At 34.4% G+C, this 19477-nt stretch overlaps 3 protein-coding genes across 4 annotated transcripts; all 3 read left to right on the top strand.

Moving 5' to 3' along the window:
* The first annotated feature begins 1098 nt into the window (after nucleotides 1-1098).
* On the top strand, nucleotides 1099-2872 carry LOC110816166 (uncharacterized). Its single transcript, XM_022044229.2, has 3 exons — nucleotides 1099-1650; nucleotides 1761-1971; nucleotides 2105-2872. Exons 1-3 carry the CDS (start codon nucleotides 1498-1500, stop codon nucleotides 2644-2646), a joined length of 906 nt encoding a protein of 301 aa, XP_021899921.1. The 5' UTR covers nucleotides 1099-1497; the 3' UTR covers nucleotides 2647-2872.
* Nucleotides 2873-4561: 1689 nt separating this feature from the next.
* On the top strand, nucleotides 4562-10919 carry LOC110816171 (Ribosomal protein L17 family protein). Of its 2 annotated transcripts, none has more exons than XM_022044237.2 (6): nucleotides 4562-4751; nucleotides 4865-4919; nucleotides 5352-5402; nucleotides 9918-10009; nucleotides 10089-10166; nucleotides 10580-10919. In XM_022044237.2, exons 1-6 carry the CDS (start codon nucleotides 4696-4698, stop codon nucleotides 10731-10733), a joined length of 486 nt encoding a protein of 161 aa, XP_021899929.1. In that variant the 5' UTR covers nucleotides 4562-4695; the 3' UTR covers nucleotides 10734-10919. The 2 variants fall into 2 exon arrangements, with proteins under 2 accessions (XP_021899929.1, XP_021899930.1); XM_022044238.2 differs by having other exon boundaries at nucleotides 4596-4735.
* A 2248-nt stretch (nucleotides 10920-13167) lies between these two features.
* On the top strand, nucleotides 13168-17821 carry PGSIP1 (plant glycogenin-like starch initiation protein 1). The gene is made up of 5 exons (XM_088223476.1): nucleotides 13168-13388; nucleotides 13605-13703; nucleotides 15449-15652; nucleotides 15744-16369; nucleotides 16600-17821. Exons 2-5 carry the CDS (start codon nucleotides 13639-13641, stop codon nucleotides 17628-17630), a joined length of 1926 nt encoding a protein of 641 aa, XP_088079602.1. The 5' UTR covers nucleotides 13168-13388; nucleotides 13605-13638; the 3' UTR covers nucleotides 17631-17821.
* The last annotated feature ends 1656 nt before the right edge of the window (nucleotides 17822-19477 follow it).

Below are 19477 nucleotides of genomic sequence, written 5' to 3'. Positions count from 1 at the left end.
AAACCTCAATTCTAAGTTCTTTTGTTAGCTCGAAAAGCAACGACAAAAGAATGAAGCAGAGCAACAATAACTTTTACAACTAGTTTATAACTTTTTTTTTAATTACTTCAACTAAGTTAAAAACATACCCCTTTAGTAATTTTACTATTAGATTACTTGACTATCACCACCACCATTCTTCGTGGTGTCACTTATATTACCATCAACTTTCCAACTAGTGCTTGAACCTTGGTCCTATGTTTAGTCATGTTAGCATTAACTCCATGACCCATCCCTAAGATGTTCATGACATGAATACTTGTAATCTCACTTTGCATTAATGATTTTCTCGAATTGGTCATTTGCCACAATTTTGCTATTATACCATAACAATTCAATATTTTCCAAGTATAGTAAAAAAATTACTTCAATTAATATGACTTCCTTACAATGATTTATTCATCGACTAATTATCTTTTGATGTAAAATTATTACAAAATTCATATTAAATTTGTTACTATTTTATATTCGTATAAAAATTGTGAAAACAACTATCTTGATAATTTTATAAGAAATTTTACATTTATAACTCTATGTTTTGATGTTGAAATATCAATGGAGAAAAATTGGTGAAAATATTGTTGCAATTCAATTGCAAATTTTCCTTTTTAAAAAAAAAATATAATAACATTGTAAACAACTGAAAAATTATAACTATATATATAATATTTTTAGAAAAATAATAATGTAAACTACCTTTGTAATAAATTGTACTCTTAACCTTTAGTAATTCCTCCATTAAAAAACAAATAATCTCCGAAATAACAGAAGTTAATATATGGGTAATAATTTAGACATAGGAACCCCAATGAGAAGAACATATTCTTATTTAAGTAATTACACAAGGAGCTGGATTTATATATTTACCCAAAATAATTTCTATTAATCATTTTCTTCCAAATCCATATATATATATATATGTATATGTATATTAAGTAGTGGTTCAGGCCCCAGCTAGCTACTCAAAAGGAGGTATGTAGGGCTAAGTACCCCAAGAAGGATTTTCCCACCTACACATGTCACCAATCCTCTGCAACCCTTTTCTGACTAATCCAAACCTCTCTCATTTTCATTTTCTTTTTTAGAAAAGAAAGCTTTTTAAACAAGTATATGCTGTAAAATATGCTCCCCAATGTCAAATTTTTACCTTCGTTTAGTTTTTTTTTACTGCGCTTAGAATTTACCATCCCCCAAAGATGAGTATAAAATGTAGTACACTCCTGGCTGGCTGGCTGGCTCCTGGCTGCTGGCTCTTATTACAATGATCTCATCTGTCATCATAGAAAGGTTGTATTTTCCACCGCCATAACCACCCTCAGTCCACAGTCTGCCTCTAAATTTATAAGGGGAAACGCTCTTCAAGACCCCTTTAGAGTTTAGACAAGACAACACCCTTCAAGTGTTTCTCCATTTTTTTGGAGCTTTTTAACAAAGGGAAGAAAAGAGAGAGATCAAAAGATGGGTAGCTTCGAAGAAGATGAACTTGTTCAAATGGTACATGATTTTATAGAATCAGAATCTTCATCCCCTCCATCTATTTTCACTACTTGTTCCACCTCAAACTCTCTTCCTCTCCGTCTCACCCACCAAAGCAAGTGTTTGTCTTTGCAGGTACTATATACTCTTAAATTGTCTCATTTCTTTCCAGTTACGCCAACTAAGCTTTCCGATTGTTCTTTAATTTGATTTTATCTTGTTGGGTTTGTGATTATCTATGAAAGGAGATCCTTAGGAGTGGGATGGAAGCCGAGAGGAAGGTTCTTGAAAGGGTGCTGAAGCATATGAGAAAGACAAGATCAGATGGAGGAGCGAAGAAGAGTAGTATTAATGGTGATGGGGTAAATCAGTGGCTGGCGATGAAGTTGAAAACGGATGGTTATGATGCTTCTCTTTGTCAAACTTCTTGGGTCACTTCCTTAGGATGCCCTGCTGGTGGGGTCTCTCTCTTTAATCCCTACATATACGTACACACACATATATACATATACCACGTATGTTCTATTCCTCTTTATTTTAAGAGTACATATGGGTTTCTGATGCAAATATTTGTGTGTTAACTAAACAGGTGAATATGAATATATTGAGGTTATACTAAAAGATGATACTAATGGTGATCCAACGAGGCTGATAGTTGACATAGATTTCAAGTCTCAATTTGAGCTAGCAAGACCAACCCAAGATTATAAGGAACTTACAGACACATTACCCTCCATTTTTGTTGCAAATGAGGAGAAGATCAGCAAGATAATCAGTCTGTTATGCTCGGCAGCAAAACAGTCCCTAAGAGAGAAAGGCCTCCATATACCTCCATGGAGGACCACCACCTACATGCAGTGCAAATGGCTTTCTTCTACTTGTCGCAAGATCAACACTAGGATTACTACCGCTCCTAGCTCAGGGATGGTAAATACAGAAGCAGTAAAAGTAATAAGTAAAACTGTTAATGGTGGTTACAGTAATGGTAATTATGGCAACTGGTCACCTCCCACGGTAAAACCCAAAAGAAGAGACGTGGGTGGTAGCGGCGGAGGTGACAGCACCAGCGGCGGCGGAAGATCTGCCTTGACTATCCAGTTTTCTGACATGGGTATAAATTGTTGTACTTGATATATCTATATATGTACACATATGTGTGTGTTTTAAGGCTAATTTTCACTCAAAAAATGAAAAAGAAGAGCTTTTGTAGGCGCCACAGGTGAGTTTAATCAGTAGTTAATTTAATTTTGCCTAGAGTTTTCTCAAATTTTGACCGCTAAAGTAAAGATGTACTGAGATTGGCTTGGATGAGTTTGATAGAACATTTCAATTAAGCTTTGTCTTTTTCCTTGTACTATTTATGTTGTATATTTTTTTTTTTGTTCTTTTTTAATCTGAAAATAATTACACCAAGTATTTGGGATGTGTTTTCGGTGCTTCTTTTCTCTTAAGTGTTTTAAAAAGAAAAAGAAGTACTAAATTGTGATAACCTGTACTTGAATAATTATTTTGATAGGAACAACACATATGTAAAATTTGTTTTCTTGCATTTCTTTCTGTCTAAGTACACACACCTTATTAGATACAGTCATTATTATGTATAGATTGTATTGAACTGAGAAAATTTACCCATCATCATCTTCTTCACTAAAACTGTAAAATTATTAATTTTGAGTTATTCATCTTTAAACTTTATTGGCACTAATAGAAAATCAAAGTTGATGTATAAGTAAGTAATTGTTATCTCTGAATATGTGTAGTTACTGAATAATCTAAAGTAATCATTTGATGAACAACATCGAGCCCAGGGGTCACACAGCTACGAAAGCCGATAATACATGTAAAGTATAAGAGGCATCATTCCAATCTTTTATATGTATACAACATTAACGCTCATCTGACTTTTTTTTTTTTTTTTATAATAAGTGAAACATTAGTAATTTAAAAAATAAAATTTTAGTGTTTTAAATTTTATTATTTTTAATAAAATTTAGAATTTATTATGAACACAAACCTAAAAATGTGGTGTCTCAATTTGAAAATAAATTATCTTGTAAGATAAATATTTGAGTTGTAGTATCGTATATTCATTAAAATTGATTGTTAGTAGTTTATAAATTTTATGAAAAACATTTATTAATATAATAATTTATGGCATATATGTTATATATACATATATACAAATTTACGTGTAATTAAAAATAGTAAAAAAATGTTTATAATTAGGTGAAGGGAAAATTAAATGATAATAATGTTGGTGAGGAACAGTTGGAAGAGCATTGATTGATGATGAGTCCCTCAAGATAGATTCTGTCTGATCCCAGAAATTATATTAAATTTAGCAAAAAAAAAATGGCAACCTATGAGCAAACACCCATCTGATTAAACTCTCAGTTTAAAACTTATAGTCTATATATATATATAAAACTCCAAATTCTATATAGAAGATAATATAATATTATCCAAAAGGTGACATAATATGTGTGTGTGTGTGTGTGTGTGTATATATGTATATATATTGACAAGACATGAGATGAGAGAAGAGGGGCAAAAACCAGTGGCTATTTTGAAAAACAGTTGGCAGAAAACAATGGGGAGCAAAACTTTCCACACTTCACTGCACTCATTTTTTCTATTTTTAGCCTTATCTTCTTCTCCCTTCTCCAAGGTTCATGACCAAAGCCAATGATAAACTTGACTTGAAAGATTCTATGTTTGCCAGACTATATATATATGTATATATATATAGATAGTGAAATTGCAGTGATTACATAATACTGTCTTACTTTGTTTAGATCAATGAAATTGATTGACAAATTTATTGGTTGACTCAAGAATTAAATACATTAACTTAATTAGATTTTTAAAAACACTGTTAAAAATTTCATAAAAATTAAGTCAAACAGGGTTCTATTAGTTTCGACACAGGCCTCGATTTCGAGGCCGGGCTGGCTCTGGTCATGGCTGTTCTCGTTGACGTTAGGCTGATGCTCAGCCCAATAGCCAAGTATCAGATTGGGCTAATTGGGGTGATCGTGAATTTTAACTCAAGCATCACTTTGCCGCCGCTGCTGCTTCTGCGTCCCTGCTCGTCCAGTTGTGCTTTCCCTGATCTCTTCTCTGCTCTTCGTTAGGGTTTTTCTCATCTCTTTCTCAGCTCTTGTTTCTCTCTCCTTCAAAATGACCAAGTTTAGAAAGCTTAATCGACCCACCGGTCATCGTATGTCTATGCTCAGGTTTTTTTTTTCTTGGTTTTCAATTATGTTCAATCTTGGTTTGATTTGGAGAAAAGTACTGTTTGTTCGTTTTACTACTTATTTATTTCCGTTTTGCTTCTTCTTGTGTACAGGACAATGGTCTCACAGCTGGTGAAACACGAGCGTATCGAAACGACTGTTGCAAAGGTTTATGCTTTTCTTTATGTACATTTCAGGGTTTTAACTGGGTTTAAACCCTTTTTGAGAAATATATGTTACCTATTTCTGGGATTGGAAATTCTACTGTTATGGTTTGGCATGGTTGGGACTATCTTAGTTCAAATTAATTTCGGAGATTGAGTTCTGTGTTTTAAATACTTAATTTCGGGTTTTATATAGTTAAGCTGCAAATTAGTTTCGGTTTCTATTTTCTTTTTAGTCTGCTTGTGTAAAATTAAATAGACTGTTTTGCTCATCATATGGCTTTTAACACTCAGTTTCCGTTTTGGTTATATGGCTGCCGATTGATTCCTCTATTATTGTTTTGATTTTGTTTTCTCTTCTCCTTTGATATGTATTAACTGATAAAAGGATGTACTGAAGATATATGCTTGTTTTTCTGTAATGTTGCACGTGCAGGCAAAAGAAATTCGAAGACTTGCAGATAATATGGTACAGCTGGGTAAAGAGGTCAGTATGAGGAATTGTCTTTGGATTATGATCAGGCTTATATCTATAGTATAATTCCCGGTCTTTTTTTTAAACTTCCAAAGAAGTATAATATGCTTAGTCCTTGCCAATGTGATATACTTTTACAAAGTTCAAGTGGTAAGTCGGGCTTGTCCCATGGCTTCTAAAAGGTGCAGAATTCTTGAATGTGGTTTAACATCAATTACTAGTCATTGAAAAGTTTTGGAAATCAAATCTTTTTTGCTGTATGCGCATTCTCTGTGGACGGGTGTGTTTATTGCTTATCAGAAAAATTATACTTATGGTTTCACATCCAAAAATGATTGTTTGCTAAGGATTAAAGTCAGAATATATGCCTTAAATATGCTAGCTTTCTGTTATCTAGAAAGTAGTATCTGTCCAATGTATTTAAAGAGTTGCAAAAGCAGAGATGAGTCAAAGGATGAACCAAGAGTTTAGAAGGATGAGAGCAACTTAACTTTTGGATTATAGTAGCCACTACTGACTGGTCTTGCCATATAGTCATCTTAGAGCTGGAAATATGGGGATTTACCTCATTATTTATCAGCACCTTAACTTGCGATACCCCAATCCCAAATCGGAAAAATATGTCTTTGTTAAGCTTTATATAAAAACTCGGGTCATATGCTAATAACAGTTTGAGCTTAAGTTTTTGAGAGCTAGTGGATTGGATTGCAAAAGTTGTTGGGTTGGTAGTGCTCAGAATCGGGGTATTGAAAATGGTATTAGAGGGCGTGCCAATTTGGTCACTACGCTTAGTAAGATCTTGGAATTTATGAGCCTTTGGGTTATGATTTGTGATTGCATAAAATATGGCTTTAATGAGGATATCAAGGATTTGAGTGGCTACTCTCTCTTGTTCTTCGGTGGCTCTTCCACTTGGGCAGTCATGGAAGAGCATGGGTTCGAGATCTGGTACAAGCAAATCTAGGATTTGAGTGATGGAGATTTTCATATTCTAATCTACATCGGAAAGTATGTGATTATTGAGTTTCATATAAAGGCTCAAGTCACATACTACCAATAACTTGAACTTAAGATTTTGAAACTCAATGGTTTGGATCCAAAAGGTTGTTGAGCTAGTAGTGGTTAGAGTAAGGTGTTACACAATTCATGGAATACTTAATCCTAGTAACAAATAGGAGAAAGCAGAAATTGGAAATGTTACAATATTTTGATGGGATTGCGAGATTATGGAATTGTTAGTCGTTTTCTTTGCAAAGTGCTTTGCCTCTTCATCTTTTCCAGTTATGTCTGGATTTTATGTGATTGTGAAATGACTCTCTTTGACAGGGTTAAATTAAGTGGTGGTTGGCTGGTGGCTGCATAGAGAATGAACTTTGGCTTGGAAAGATATATGGACCTTTTAGGTGATATTGAAGTTGGAGGGTTGGTTCCCATTAAAGCTTTTCAAATGATTGGTGTTGAAAGAAATGGGATTGAGGGCATTTGATTTTGATCGTGTTGAATGTTCGTCATCTTTGGTGGATAGGTGGTTCATACCCTAAGATTTTGGTGTGGCAGACTTCTCAGGTGAATGAGGAAGATATAAAGGAATGTCTAAATTGTGTATGTAACATGTAGTGTTTGTACATGAGGTGGTGGCCCCCTAGTTGCTTTAGACAAAAATTTTCTACCAATTAAAAAGAAGAAAAAAACATGTTAAGATCCGGAACTTTAAAGTAGATAAATTTATAATTTAAATGCGGAAGCGAATAATAACGTTAGGGTTTACATTCCTTACACAATAAATTGAATTGCCCAATAGAGTTACGGGAATATCCCTTTTACGTGATTTATAAAAAACAACCGGTAATTAAAGAAAAACGAATGAATAAGTATCATAGAGTAACTTTCACTGGCATTTAAAGGGCGTTCGGAAAGTGGGTTATTCACAACTCTCTTACTGATCAGGATCTGCATCTTGATATTTTTGATCTGAAATGGTTAATGAAAGGGAGAGTTACAATAGTTCAGTAAGAATGTCACACTAAATAAGAGCTCTTATTTTAAATAAATACATTTAATTTTAAAACTTTTTATTCGATACTTACCATTACAGTTTTTCTCAAAATCAACCGATGAAAACAATTAATAAAATGTCATTTCAATTTCATGCATTGGATCGGTAATCATTTCTTTTTAACCTACTTACTGGGATCTTTGAGAATTCATAGGGATATCCATCTACTTGTGGATCCAGTATCGAGATTGACAATTAATCCGGCCGTTCCTATATCCCGTCCGGTAATGGGCGCTAAAAACACTATCGTCTCGATACCCCGTCTGGTATAAGAGTGAATCATATCTCTCAAAACTTTTCCGGTATGGGACTTCTCAGTCTCGTCCGATTAAGATAATGTTCACAATAAGGTTCTTTATGTACCGGGTTCGTCCACTCTTTCCCAGAATGTCCAATAAGTTTTCATTTATTTAGACTCTTATCATCCAAGCAATTATTAAGACATACCAATATCTCATTTTATATTCACATATTAATTCAAATGACACTTAAACAAACGATATAATTTAGCATAACCAAATAACTAAATAACAAATAACCAGAATATCGAATAAATAATGCAGGAGGAACCAAATAACTAAGTAACTGAAAAGACTATAAAAACCATTAATTCAATTACGCACAGTTTAATAGTAAACAAATATAAACAGTATAGGAAAATAAATAGGGAATCAGGACAAATGTGAACTAATCAGTTTCGCCTCTACTAACGACTTATAATATTTTTAGGATTTTTTTCTAATTTTTCACAAAACACACAATTATCGATTATTGATTTTCAATTTACCATAATCGAGAATAGGGTGAGGGATCCTTACTTGAATCGGTGTTTCGAGACATCGCACTATCTCCTAACGGGTCCCATGTTTCTTAAATTTTTATGTGGGAATCCAAAATACTTGTCACGAAACTAAAACTACCTCAAAAATTCTAAATCGGTGTCGAAAATCCTTCCTGCTCAATTTTAGGGTTCCGGCATGACGGCGGCTCCGTGCTTCAACGCTGGCTCTGCCGCCCGTGACGGTGGTTCGTCTTTGCTTGCCTGGTTTTGGCCGGTTTTACACGTATTCTTGCAGAAAAACACGTTACGAGGCCTTGGTTGGCCAGAAAATCACAAAAAACCGAATCTACCGGCGGGGGATCTCTGGGTGCGGCAGCTCTGCCGGTTCTCCTTCGTAGCTGGGGTTTCTTTTTCGGCTAACCTACACAGAAAAGGACGGTGAACACAATGATCAAAAAATTTTGTGAAACTGGAAGCGGGAAGGGGCTTATCGGAGGGGTTTTAAGGTTTTGGTCGTGGCAGCTCTGTTGGCCTTTGCCTGCGGTTTCTGGCTCACCCGCCGTCCCTTTTATTCCGATATGGCCACAGGGAGACTTGGAATCGAATTCCGAGCAGGTATGGGAAAATTTTTACCTTTTCTGGCGGTTGGCGGTGGCTACAGTACAGCGGCGACCGGAGGTCGGTCTCCTTCTCCGACGGCTGGACTTTCTTCTCCGGCGAGGGCAGGGCAGCTACGGTTAGGGTTCCCCTACGACGCAATATTTATATACTCATCCTATGTCGATTTGGGCTGTCCATTCGCGTCGACGTGGAGCGAGGAGAGTCGTCCGATCGTTGCCTGTTTAGGCCGATTGTGTGGGTGAATCTGAGCCGTTCATCACGATTGATCTCGTTCGCTTGATCGTGCCTGAAGAGGAAATGAATCTTAGTCGTTAACACGTGCGGGATCGAATCTGGGCCGTCGGAATGCTGGGCACACGGATCACCCGCGTGGCACCGATATCAGCGTGTTTTGCCACATAGCGTGTTCTTGTTCGTCAGGGCTGTTCACTGGATTGTCTCACATGGCCGAATTTTTTCTTTTTGCATTTTAACCTCCTGTTTCCAATTTTTCTTTCAAAACATTGTCCGAACTCAAATTCTCACATATTTTTTTTAAAATTACTTTCAATTATATTCCTAACCTATTTTTCTTAAATAATTAAATTAAATTAAATTTAATTAATGTTTTTAATTATTTTTATAACATGAAAATTTATTCCAGACCAAATTCCGGATCTGGGTATCACAAAACATGTATGCTTTATTAGAGAACTTGTAATTTCCACATTAACTCAATCCAACAAAGCTACACAGAACATGTTGGGATAGGCTGAATGGTCATTTCTTCCCTTCATCTCGAAAGCAGTATGTAATTTACTAGTCATAGAAGTTCTACTCTCTGTATTAACATCTTAAGTTAACTAAAGCATGAAAAATAAAATAAGATAATGTGATTTAAAAAATACTTCCATGAATCCTATTAAATTCCGTAATTCAAACCTGGTTAGGCCTAAACTGGGAGATGGTTGTCTAAAGCTGCACCAATTTTTGTTGGTTGAAAGGGCATATTTCTTTTGTTCTATAGGTTTATTTCTGTCAATTGCTTCTCATTTCCCAGTATTACCTTACTCCCTTGTGAACTTATCAGGGTACCCTCTGTGCTGCAAGGCGTGCTGCTGCCTTTGTGCGGGGAGATGATGTCATTCACAAGCTCTTCACTGAATTGGCTTATCGATACAAGTGAATTTCAAAACCTGTTGCTCTTTCTTCCATTTTTTTGCTGCATACATTGCTTCATTGGTCAATGTTGTACTTACAGAGATAGAGCTGGTGGATATACAAGATTGCTCCGGACTCGGATACGAGTTGGTGATGCTGCCCCAATGGCCTATATTGAGTAAGGCTGTTGTTTATGTATTTCCTGCGGGAAGTTTTAATACAAAGATTTTTCTGCTATGCTGCTCTACAAATTTTCAATCAAAGCTGTATTTCCTTGTTACCTGAATTTATTGGCGGCAGAATCAAATTTTGATTTTTTTTATCCAGGCATCTTACATGTAGATCATGAATATTCTATCGGGTTATATATTTGTATGCATATGAGATACCCTCAACAACATAGATTACCGGGAGTTAGATTACCTGAAACTAAACTTCTAAATACTTAATTTTGCCCCTTTGGTGATCTGGTGTATTTTAACTGTATCTGCATATGTGGCATTTCTTTTGAGATAGTGGAGTGAGGAAATGTTGAGCAATCTTCTGAGGTTGACCTTTTTAATTTGATCTTACATGTTACCTACTGAACAGGTTCATTGACAGAGAAAATGAGCTTAGACAGTCAAAACCACCGACACCTCAACCTCCACAAAGACCTGCCTTGGATCCCTGGACGAAGTCCCGGCTTAGTAAGCAATTTGCACCGTCTAAGGAGGTAAAGAGCAGCTCTGAGACTGAGACATGATACAGACGGTTGGAACCATTGCTACAAGATTTTGGGTTAATTATTTTTAATCCCATGTTCTGCATTTCTTTTTATACTGAATGAATTAAATGTAACGGAAGAGAGAGTGAATTTGCTAGAGAAGTAAATAAATGATGTTGTTTTTGGAATATGCCCATATATATATATATTCTGTTTTCACATGGACTTCAAATCCTTTTGATTGTTTGTTAGCTGATTTTTTTAATAGACAAAATACATTTCATTAATTAAGTGATACATATATCTCTATTACAACACCAACTTTTTATTGGTTATGTATAATCTGTTTTACATTTATAAATTTTTGGTAGAGGAACAAACATGCTAATTCTCTGTCAAAAGCTCCTACCGACTATGGTACGGAAGATACTAAAATGAATTGTGAGCTCTTATAACCAGACAACCGGCCCAATGGTCGAGTTTTGAATTGGAGAGCGAGGAAAGCTCTTCAAGTTCTCCTTGTTCTGTAACTTTCAGGTTTACTCTTTTAAGCAGCATAAGTTAATTCTTCAATTCAAAAGATCTTTCCTGTTGACCCATTAGTGTAACCCAAGATCGACACCCAGGTTTTATAATGCTTTTTATGTCAAGGGCATTTACCAGTTTGAATCCTTCTTCAATTTGAAGTAGGTCAATGCTGTAAATATATATATATATATATATCCAATTGTTGTTTCCTTTTTTCCTCACAATATAAATTAGTCTACCCTAAATCAAAAACATACTCTATGAGCAAAACTAGTTCAAATGTCAATTACAAAATACCCCAGAGCTAATTGACTCAATTGACCAGAATTCAAGATTTCGGATAAGCTATATGACACTACCAACACATATATTTACAGAGAAAGATGCTTAGATGAGTTTATTAGTTGCAGGAATAATTTTTCAGTGAGGGTCAGTTCTCCCAAGTGGTCCAAGTGTTAACATCAACTTGATAGGTTAAGCTCCATAATGGTTTCATGACTGATCAGGAAAGCTGTGACTCACACGAAATCCCAAACTCCTCTTTGCTTTGCTTCAAATACAATACACCTCATACATACATATAGTGTCATTTCTTTGTTTCAGATACATATATACACACACACACGCATACCCATGAAATAACAAACTATATTTTATACCATTTTGTTAGAGAACCATACAAATAAATAGTTATCTATATATCACCTAAGCAAATGTATTGTTATATGTATCTACATAATATAATATAATGCATGAGATGGAGTAACAAAGACACACGTAGCGATTGGTGCAAGGCTGCCATCATATACCCAAACTCCCACCTTTTTTCAGTTTACAATATATATAATTTTTAGTTGTCACAGCACATGCGAAGCTTCTGCCTTAAAGCAAATTTTCCATATTGAAAGGCTTATTCCTAGAAATTTCTTCATGATGATACAATATATATAATTTTTAGTTCTCTCTCCAACCTTCCCCCCCCCCCCCCCCCCTTATATAATGATTCTTTCTACTTGGGCGCAAAGAATATCAGGTGGGTTTTTGTGGAGGGTGGGTTAAGACAGATTTCATTTTGGTGATTTTTATGCTAATCTAGTTTTATTAAGTTAACCTTCTAATTAAGGATTTGACCATTACTGTTGATATATGTTTGGTGACTCAGTTGTTGATATATCATTTGCCCCTTTGCTAATATTGCTTTGCCTACAAGAAAATTGAACATAACCAAAAAAAAAAAAAGTCAATTATTTGAAATTGTTTGTATACATATATGTTTAAATATATAATTAATTATCTAAGGTTGTGACTTTAATTAAGAGTGTTAGGGCAGTTTGCAACAGTCCCCAATAAGAAGAACATGTTTTTTCAGTGCATGCAGGTGAGTGAGATGGGACATTTGAGCATATTCAAGGACCATTATTCCTAACTCACATACCAAATCAATTATTTTCATTAACCTAATCCCATAATTAAAATGAACAATTACCTACTCAAATTTAGAGGTAATATGACAAAGTAGAATATCAAATGGGTAAACTTACCCCAAATTGGCACTAGGTCATTGGATTATCACTGTAATTTTGATTTCATTGAAGATTAAATTGTAATAAACGTTAATTTTTTTAGAACTAATTTAATAATTTGTTCAAAAACATTGATATTGTTCTTTTACAATAGAAATTCACTTTTGTTCATAAGGGTTTGTATATATTTATTATACACATCTTTATTTATAAAGGTATATGATTATTCTTGTTGTAAGAAATGAAGTTATCCATATGTCCAGTATAAAAAAAATATTAAAAATAATTATTCTTTGTTAACATAATTATTACACTAATTATTTTCTTAATATATTGCATTGAGGATATTCAGTACCAAAGCAACTGGCAAAAGGAGTCTCCAGAATTCCAAACGGCAAGCAAACCTGGAGTGGCAAATTTTTGCCAACAAAATTGGAGAAAAAACCAAAATAGAAAATAAAAAAGTTTGGTACCAAGCAAAGATACAAAAATTGAAAAAGAAAAATTATTTTGAGTTGAAAGAAAATTCAATTAGACGATACTCTTGTCTATATTGACTCTTGAATCTCCTCTCTGTTTCCTGTACCTACCTTCTCTCCACTAACTTTCTACAGTCACCATACCTTCTCCCAGAAAACCATAGGTATGCACTTCCATCTAACTTCAATACATGCTTTGTTTTTCAGAAAATTTATCATCTGGGTCTCATTACTTGGTTTCTGGGTTTTCTAGATTTGTGTCAAATTCTCAGTTTCTTGTTGATCAACATATATAATAATGTACACATGTACAGTTTGTTCAAGAGATGGTATATGTAATGGCTTGATGAATGAATGACCTGGTTTTGCCTTGATTTTAGATGTTGCACTGCCTTTTGTTGGTGACAAATTAGAATGAGAGGTGCAATGACTAATTCCTCTGCTCCTTCTGAGCCGAGGTACCGATTATCCGCTTCTATGTGAGTTCTTCTTTCACTTGAGAATCATAATATTTCTTTCTACTTGCTTTGAGTTATGCAATTCACCCACCAATCTTTGAATTCTACTTTCCTATTTTAGTCTCTTTCTTCTTTCTTTTCTTAATCAAACAGATGGATTACGTAACATTTCTAGTAAAAAATTTAATGAAATTTGATCTGTGATCTCATACAACAGATGCTTTAGTCTTTGTTAATTAAACTAGTTAGCACTCACAAGTCAGTTTTCTACTTGGATTAAAAAAAAGGGCTAAGGGCCTGCAAGTTTCAGTCAAAGAACCAGTTGGATTTTTTCTCATGGCCAAGTTCATTATACTTACATGGTTTAGTGAGAAACTGTTCTGGAAGCAAAATTAGCTTCAATAACTTTTCTTTCAATCCAAGTTATGTTTTCAAATATTCTCTACTAGTTTACTTCCTATCTGATCATTCATGATTGTGCATAAAATAGTTTCATATTTCATTTAGTTCGATATTTCAAACAACTAATTGCGTTCTGCAACAACACTCAGATTTTTGAAAATTTTTATTTTCTTTAATTTTAGTCAATCATGCAATCTTGGTATCTATGAAAAGGTTAAAATGTATAAATTATAAATAAATTAGTTTAATAGTCAAAATTTAGCCAGAGGAATCACAAGACAACCGAAAAACCTACTACTGCACTGCTCACAATTTTATGTAATCTTAGGTTTTCAAAAGTTTATTTCTTCAATTCTAATTTAATATATATGGAAATTTTAGAATGTGTAAGTTATAAATAAAATAGATTAGTATCAAAAACTTGATCAAAGAAATAAAAAACATGGCCAAAATTCTACTGGTACACACTTTTCTTCTTTGCATATATATAGTTTTTTTTTTCTAAGTTTCTATGTGTAAGTGTCATGTAATAGAATTTTAATTTAGGGTTTGTGAGACTTATATTTTTGTTGCAGATATCTTCTTCTTCTTCTTTCTTTCTCTTCTCTTCCTTTCTTAGGGTTTTGTGGGGTTTTAGCTAAATCTCAACAATTAACTTTTATATAAAGGGTTACTCTTTCTATAATTACAAAACAACCTAATAATTTATACTAAATTATATGATAAACATATAAATTTTATGAAATAATAATATAATTTCTTACAGGCCCATAATTAGATATAATTATTTATTTTCTTAATTTATAATTTAAAATTTCTCTCCTATTCAGAAATAAGAAATTGAAATCACTGTTGTATATGTAGAATTGATTTTCAGAGCCTTTCAACTTGATGTACAAGTACTCAGTGTGAGATTGCAAAGTAGTATATATGCTTCCCCTCTAGAGCCCTCAAAATCAAGCAATTGTATTTAGTTCTTAGCGTGTGAACCATATATACCACCTAACATTAAAGAATGTGGCCTTCATCTTCTAGCTTCCCAGGTCCTGGCATGAATAATACAGCCATGGACTGCTTTCCTCAATTTCGTGGTGGACGAATGATTCTCTCAATGAGTAATAATGAATTTATACAATGTCTTTTTTGGTTTTAAAATCTGGAAACAAAATAAGTTTTACACTTTCTTACTGGGTTTTCTCCTCCATGATTTCTCTCAAGTTTATCTCATATTAAAATTTGCTTTGATTCATTGATGAGGGTTTTGATTCAGAACTGCTTTTTTGCTCCAAATATTAACAGTGACTCTCATTTGATACAATTTAGTTTCTTTCCTTTCTTATTTACTTTGAATTTACATGAACCAGTGAGGATATATACAAAAAGAGGATACAAAGAAGCAAAGTCAAAAGTGTTGATAAGCCCTTGCACATCCCATTCCAAGATAGAAGTTCATGCTGCAAGTTTCCTTTGTTGAAACTTGTCCTGGGTTTCACTATCTTGGGCACCTTTTTAATCATTCTTTGCTCTCCAGAATCCTATCATAATCACCCATCACAGTATAATTACCGGTAAGTCTGATCACCTGTCTGAAGTGAATGTTCTGATTCTGTTAGCACACAAGAATAATCTACTGATTAATGCAATGTTCATCCACTGCAGATCAAATTTTGTGAACAGATGGATATGGGGAGGATCAGATCCTCAATACGTATCGAATTTAGACGTTAATTGGGATGATGTAATGACAGTTATCGAGAAGATGGGTGAACAGACTGACTACCAGGGAATTGGCCTTCTGAACTTTAATAAGAATGAAGTTAATCAATGGAAGCAACTTTTGTCAGATGCTACACACATTGTCCTGAACTTAGATGCTGCAAAAAATGTCACCTGGGATTCTCTGTATCCAGAATGGATCGATGAGGAGCAAGAAACTGAAGTCCCCATCTGTCCTGATCTTCCAAAGATCAAAGTCCCAAGTAAAAGACTTGATCTTGTTGCTGTCAAACTTCCATGTAGAAATGAAGGGAACTGGTCAAGGGATGTTGCTAGGCTTCATTTGCAGCTTGCAGCAGCCAGTCTTGCTACCTCCGCCAAGGGCTTTTATCCTGTCCATGTTCTTTTCATTACTAACTGTTTTCCTATTCCAAACTTGTTTCCTTGCAAGGAACTCGTGGCACGCGAACGGAACACATGGCTGTACAAACCAGACTTGAATGTTCTAAGAGAAAAGCTCCAGCTCCCAGTTGGTTCTTGTGAACTTGCACTTCCTCTTAAGGTCAAAGGTAAGTCAGCACTCAGTTTCAGTCTCATTTCCTCAATGATCACACATGAATCACCAAAAGATTGATATGAAGTTAGATGGGAGTCTCAATGAATGATGAAATCAATTATGGCTATCTTGTATGAACATTGTTAAACTTTATGCTAATCCATTAAGCACTAATTTATACTTAGTTGGGATTGTTTTTCATGAGAAGTGATGCATATAAATCTAATAATCTCTTGAATGCAGAGAGGATGTACTCGGGAAATGGGAGTCGAGAAGCATATGCAACAATTCTCCATTCAGCTCATGTATATGTATGTGGAGCCATAGCTGCTGCACAAAGCATCCGCATGTCTGGCTCTACCCGAGACCTTGTGATACTTGTTGATGAGACTATCAGTGTTTACCATAGGAGTGGACTAGAGGAAGCTGGGTGGAAAATCAGGACAATTAAAAGGATCAGGAACCCAAAAGCTGAAAAAGATGCTTACAATGAGTGGAACTACAGCAAGTTCCGGTTATGGCAGCTGACGGATTATGATAAAATTATCTTCATAGATGCTGATTTACTTACACTTAGGAACATTGATTTGTTATTTTCAATGCCAGAGATTTCAGCAACTGGTAACAATGGCACACTTTTTAACTCTGGTGTGATGGTTATTGAGCCTTCACTTTGTACATTTCAGCTTTTGATGGATCACATCAATGAGATTGAATCCTACAATGGAGGAGATCAAGGATACTTGAATGAGATCTTCACATGGTGGCATAGAATTCCGAAGCACATGAACTTCTTAAAACACTTCTGGATTGGTGATGAGGAAGAGGTTAAGCAAAAAAAGACTAGCCTTTTTGGCGCTAACCCCCCAATTCTGTACGTTCTTCACTACCTCGGGAACAAACCATGGTTATGTTATCGAGACTATGATTGTAATTGGAATGTCGATATCCTTCAAGAGTTTGCGAGTGATGTGGCCCATGAAAGATGGTGGAAAGTACATGATGCAATGCCTCAGCAGCTGCATCAATTTTGCCTCTTGAGATCAAAGCAAAAGGCACAACTGGAATGGGACAGAAGGCAAGCAGAGAAGGCAAACTTCACAGATAGACATTGGAATATCAAGATTAAAGACTTGCGTTTGAAGAAATGTATCGATAAGTTATGCTCCTGGAAAAGCATGTTAAAGCACTGGGGCGAGACAAATTGGACCGATGATGAATTTTTTACTCCAACACCACCTGCAATCACCACAGCCTATCTTCCTCAATTGTGAGTTACAGTTTCAATTCTCGATATTCATGTAAATGGTTCTGAAAATGTCATATGGTTTCACTACTTCCCCCTTTTTCTTCAGGCTTCTAAGAGTTTTAGACACATTATATATATGATTTGGGCAGAGTACTAGAATTTTTGTATCGAAAACTGTTACTCATCTCAGAGGGAAAGATTTGTTCAATTTTTTTCTCTCTTTCCCCCTGATCTATGTATTTCCTCACAGATTGGTCATATATCACTCAAATTATTTCTTTTTTAAAATAAAAAGTGTAAAAAATGATATTCACAAAGTATAGGGATACCGCAAATTTACAAAAAAATTTACAACTGTGTTAGACTATTTATGACTTTTCCAAAATCCTCCATTTTATAAATATCACACCCAAAATTAATGACTCAAAAAATGAAAACATCCATTCCTGACTTCAGGTATCTCATCCACATTACTCTCAAAAGCCCTACTACTTGTTTTTCTCCATAAAATCAAAAGATAGTAAATGGAAATAAAATTTACAAATGTCTTTTTTCGCGTAAACCTTCCCAAACTCATAGCTCATCCCTCACTGCCCCCACAATAACCCAGTTGATCCCTAACAGACCATTAACCATTTTCCATAATTCATAGGCTATTGGACACCATAGGAGAATATAATTACATGATTCAGCAGTTTTCTTGCACAAGTATCCATTTACTTTTATCTCTTTTCAGTAGTGTTTATCAATTGTCAATATGCTTTCCCGGCTTACCTCCCAGGCCAAAAAAGCTGACTTTTGGAAGCACCTTAACTTTCTAAATCTGATAAGCCGGGAAGTTGGGAACCTCATTCTGCTTTCTGCGCACTAAATACTTATAATAAGACCTGACCATGAATTCTTCATTCTGTTTCAGTTTCCACACAAGTTGGTCCCATATATCAATCAAATTTATGATTCTGATACCAAAATCTTAAGCTGCTGTCTGTTCAAGATTCAAGAAATTTTTTTTTTTACTTTTCTCAAACTTTAAGCAAGAATAAGAATGAGAAAATACTGATTTGTAAACCACAATATTAAATAAAGCAATGGGTAATGGGCTTAAGAGGATAAGAACACTGATATCTAAGTGGATGCCAGTTTTTCTTATGCTATACACATAGTGGAGTCGCCACTATTTAACTGGTAAGCTCTTGGCTAATGGAAGATTCTGTCCAACAAGAAAGACGACTAAATATATATATATATATATATATATATATATAATCACAATCTGTCAGTAGAACCTTCCTAACTTACCTCCATTTTCAGAAACTTGTTCTTTTTTTCCCTGTATATTTATGGGTTCATAAATATAAAGCTGCTGAAGTACTTATTATATACTTTTAATCATGTTGGGACAGAGAACTTAGGCAAGTGATTGTAAAGCAACAACTTTCAATATATATAAATATAAATATATATATATATATATATATAGATGTGTAGCCGTTTATAATGACGGGAATAAATTAAAAGTATGTATAAAGGATAAGAAGTGGCAAAAGATGGAATATAATGTATGGTATATACAATGTTCATGAAAATCACTTTAAATGCTCATTATGAAAATTTTTCAATGTTTTTGTTTTTCTCTTTTTCTTTTTGTTTTTTTTAGTCGTCTCCAAAATTCTATTTTCTTGCTTTGTTTTATTATCTTTATTATTTTAAATTCTTTTGAATTTATTAATAATTATTAATGATGTATATTTGCAATCATGCAATCGTTATAATTACAAAAAATTATGTCATCATCCTCAAATGTCTTCGTACTTACCCGAAGTTATTTCATTCGACATTTGTTTTTTGGATTAGAATTTTTTTCAATGGAAT

Source organism: Carica papaya, chromosome 6 (assembly GCF_054855325.1).
Source record: "Carica papaya isolate Zhongbai chromosome 6, ASM5485532v1, whole genome shotgun sequence".
Taxonomy (NCBI): Eukaryota; Viridiplantae; Streptophyta; class Magnoliopsida; order Brassicales; family Caricaceae; genus Carica; species Carica papaya.
The sequence above is the reverse complement of the archived record's forward strand: the minus strand, read 5'-3'. Positions and strand labels throughout refer to the sequence as shown.

Bases quoted from the DNA above. Each gene is read 5' to 3' on its own strand.
- LOC110816171 (XM_022044237.2), top strand. From the start codon at position 4,696: ATGACCAAGTTTAGAAAGCTTAATCGACCCACCGGTCATCGTATGTCT. The intron at 4,920-5,351 runs GTTTATGCTTTT...TTGCACGTGCAG, and splicing joins TCGAAACGACTGTTGCAAAG to GCAAAAGAAATTCGAAGACT. The intron at 10,167-10,579 runs GTAAGGCTGTTG...CCTACTGAACAG, and splicing joins GCCCCAATGGCCTATATTGA to GTTCATTGACAGAGAAAATG.
- LOC110816166 (XM_022044229.2), top strand. From the start codon at position 1,498: ATGGGTAGCTTCGAAGAAGATGAACTTGTTCAAATGGTACATGATTTT. The intron at 1,651-1,760 runs GTACTATATACT...TATCTATGAAAG, and splicing joins GCAAGTGTTTGTCTTTGCAG to GAGATCCTTAGGAGTGGGAT. The intron at 1,972-2,104 runs GTGGGGTCTCTC...TTAACTAAACAG, and splicing joins TTCCTTAGGATGCCCTGCTG to GTGAATATGAATATATTGAG.
- PGSIP1 (XM_088223476.1), top strand. From the start codon at position 13,639: ATGAGAGGTGCAATGACTAATTCCTCTGCTCCTTCTGAGCCGAGGTAC. The intron at 15,653-15,743 runs GTAAGTCTGATC...CATCCACTGCAG, and splicing joins CCATCACAGTATAATTACCG to ATCAAATTTTGTGAACAGAT. The intron at 16,370-16,599 runs GTAAGTCAGCAC...TCTTGAATGCAG, and splicing joins ACTTCCTCTTAAGGTCAAAG to AGAGGATGTACTCGGGAAAT.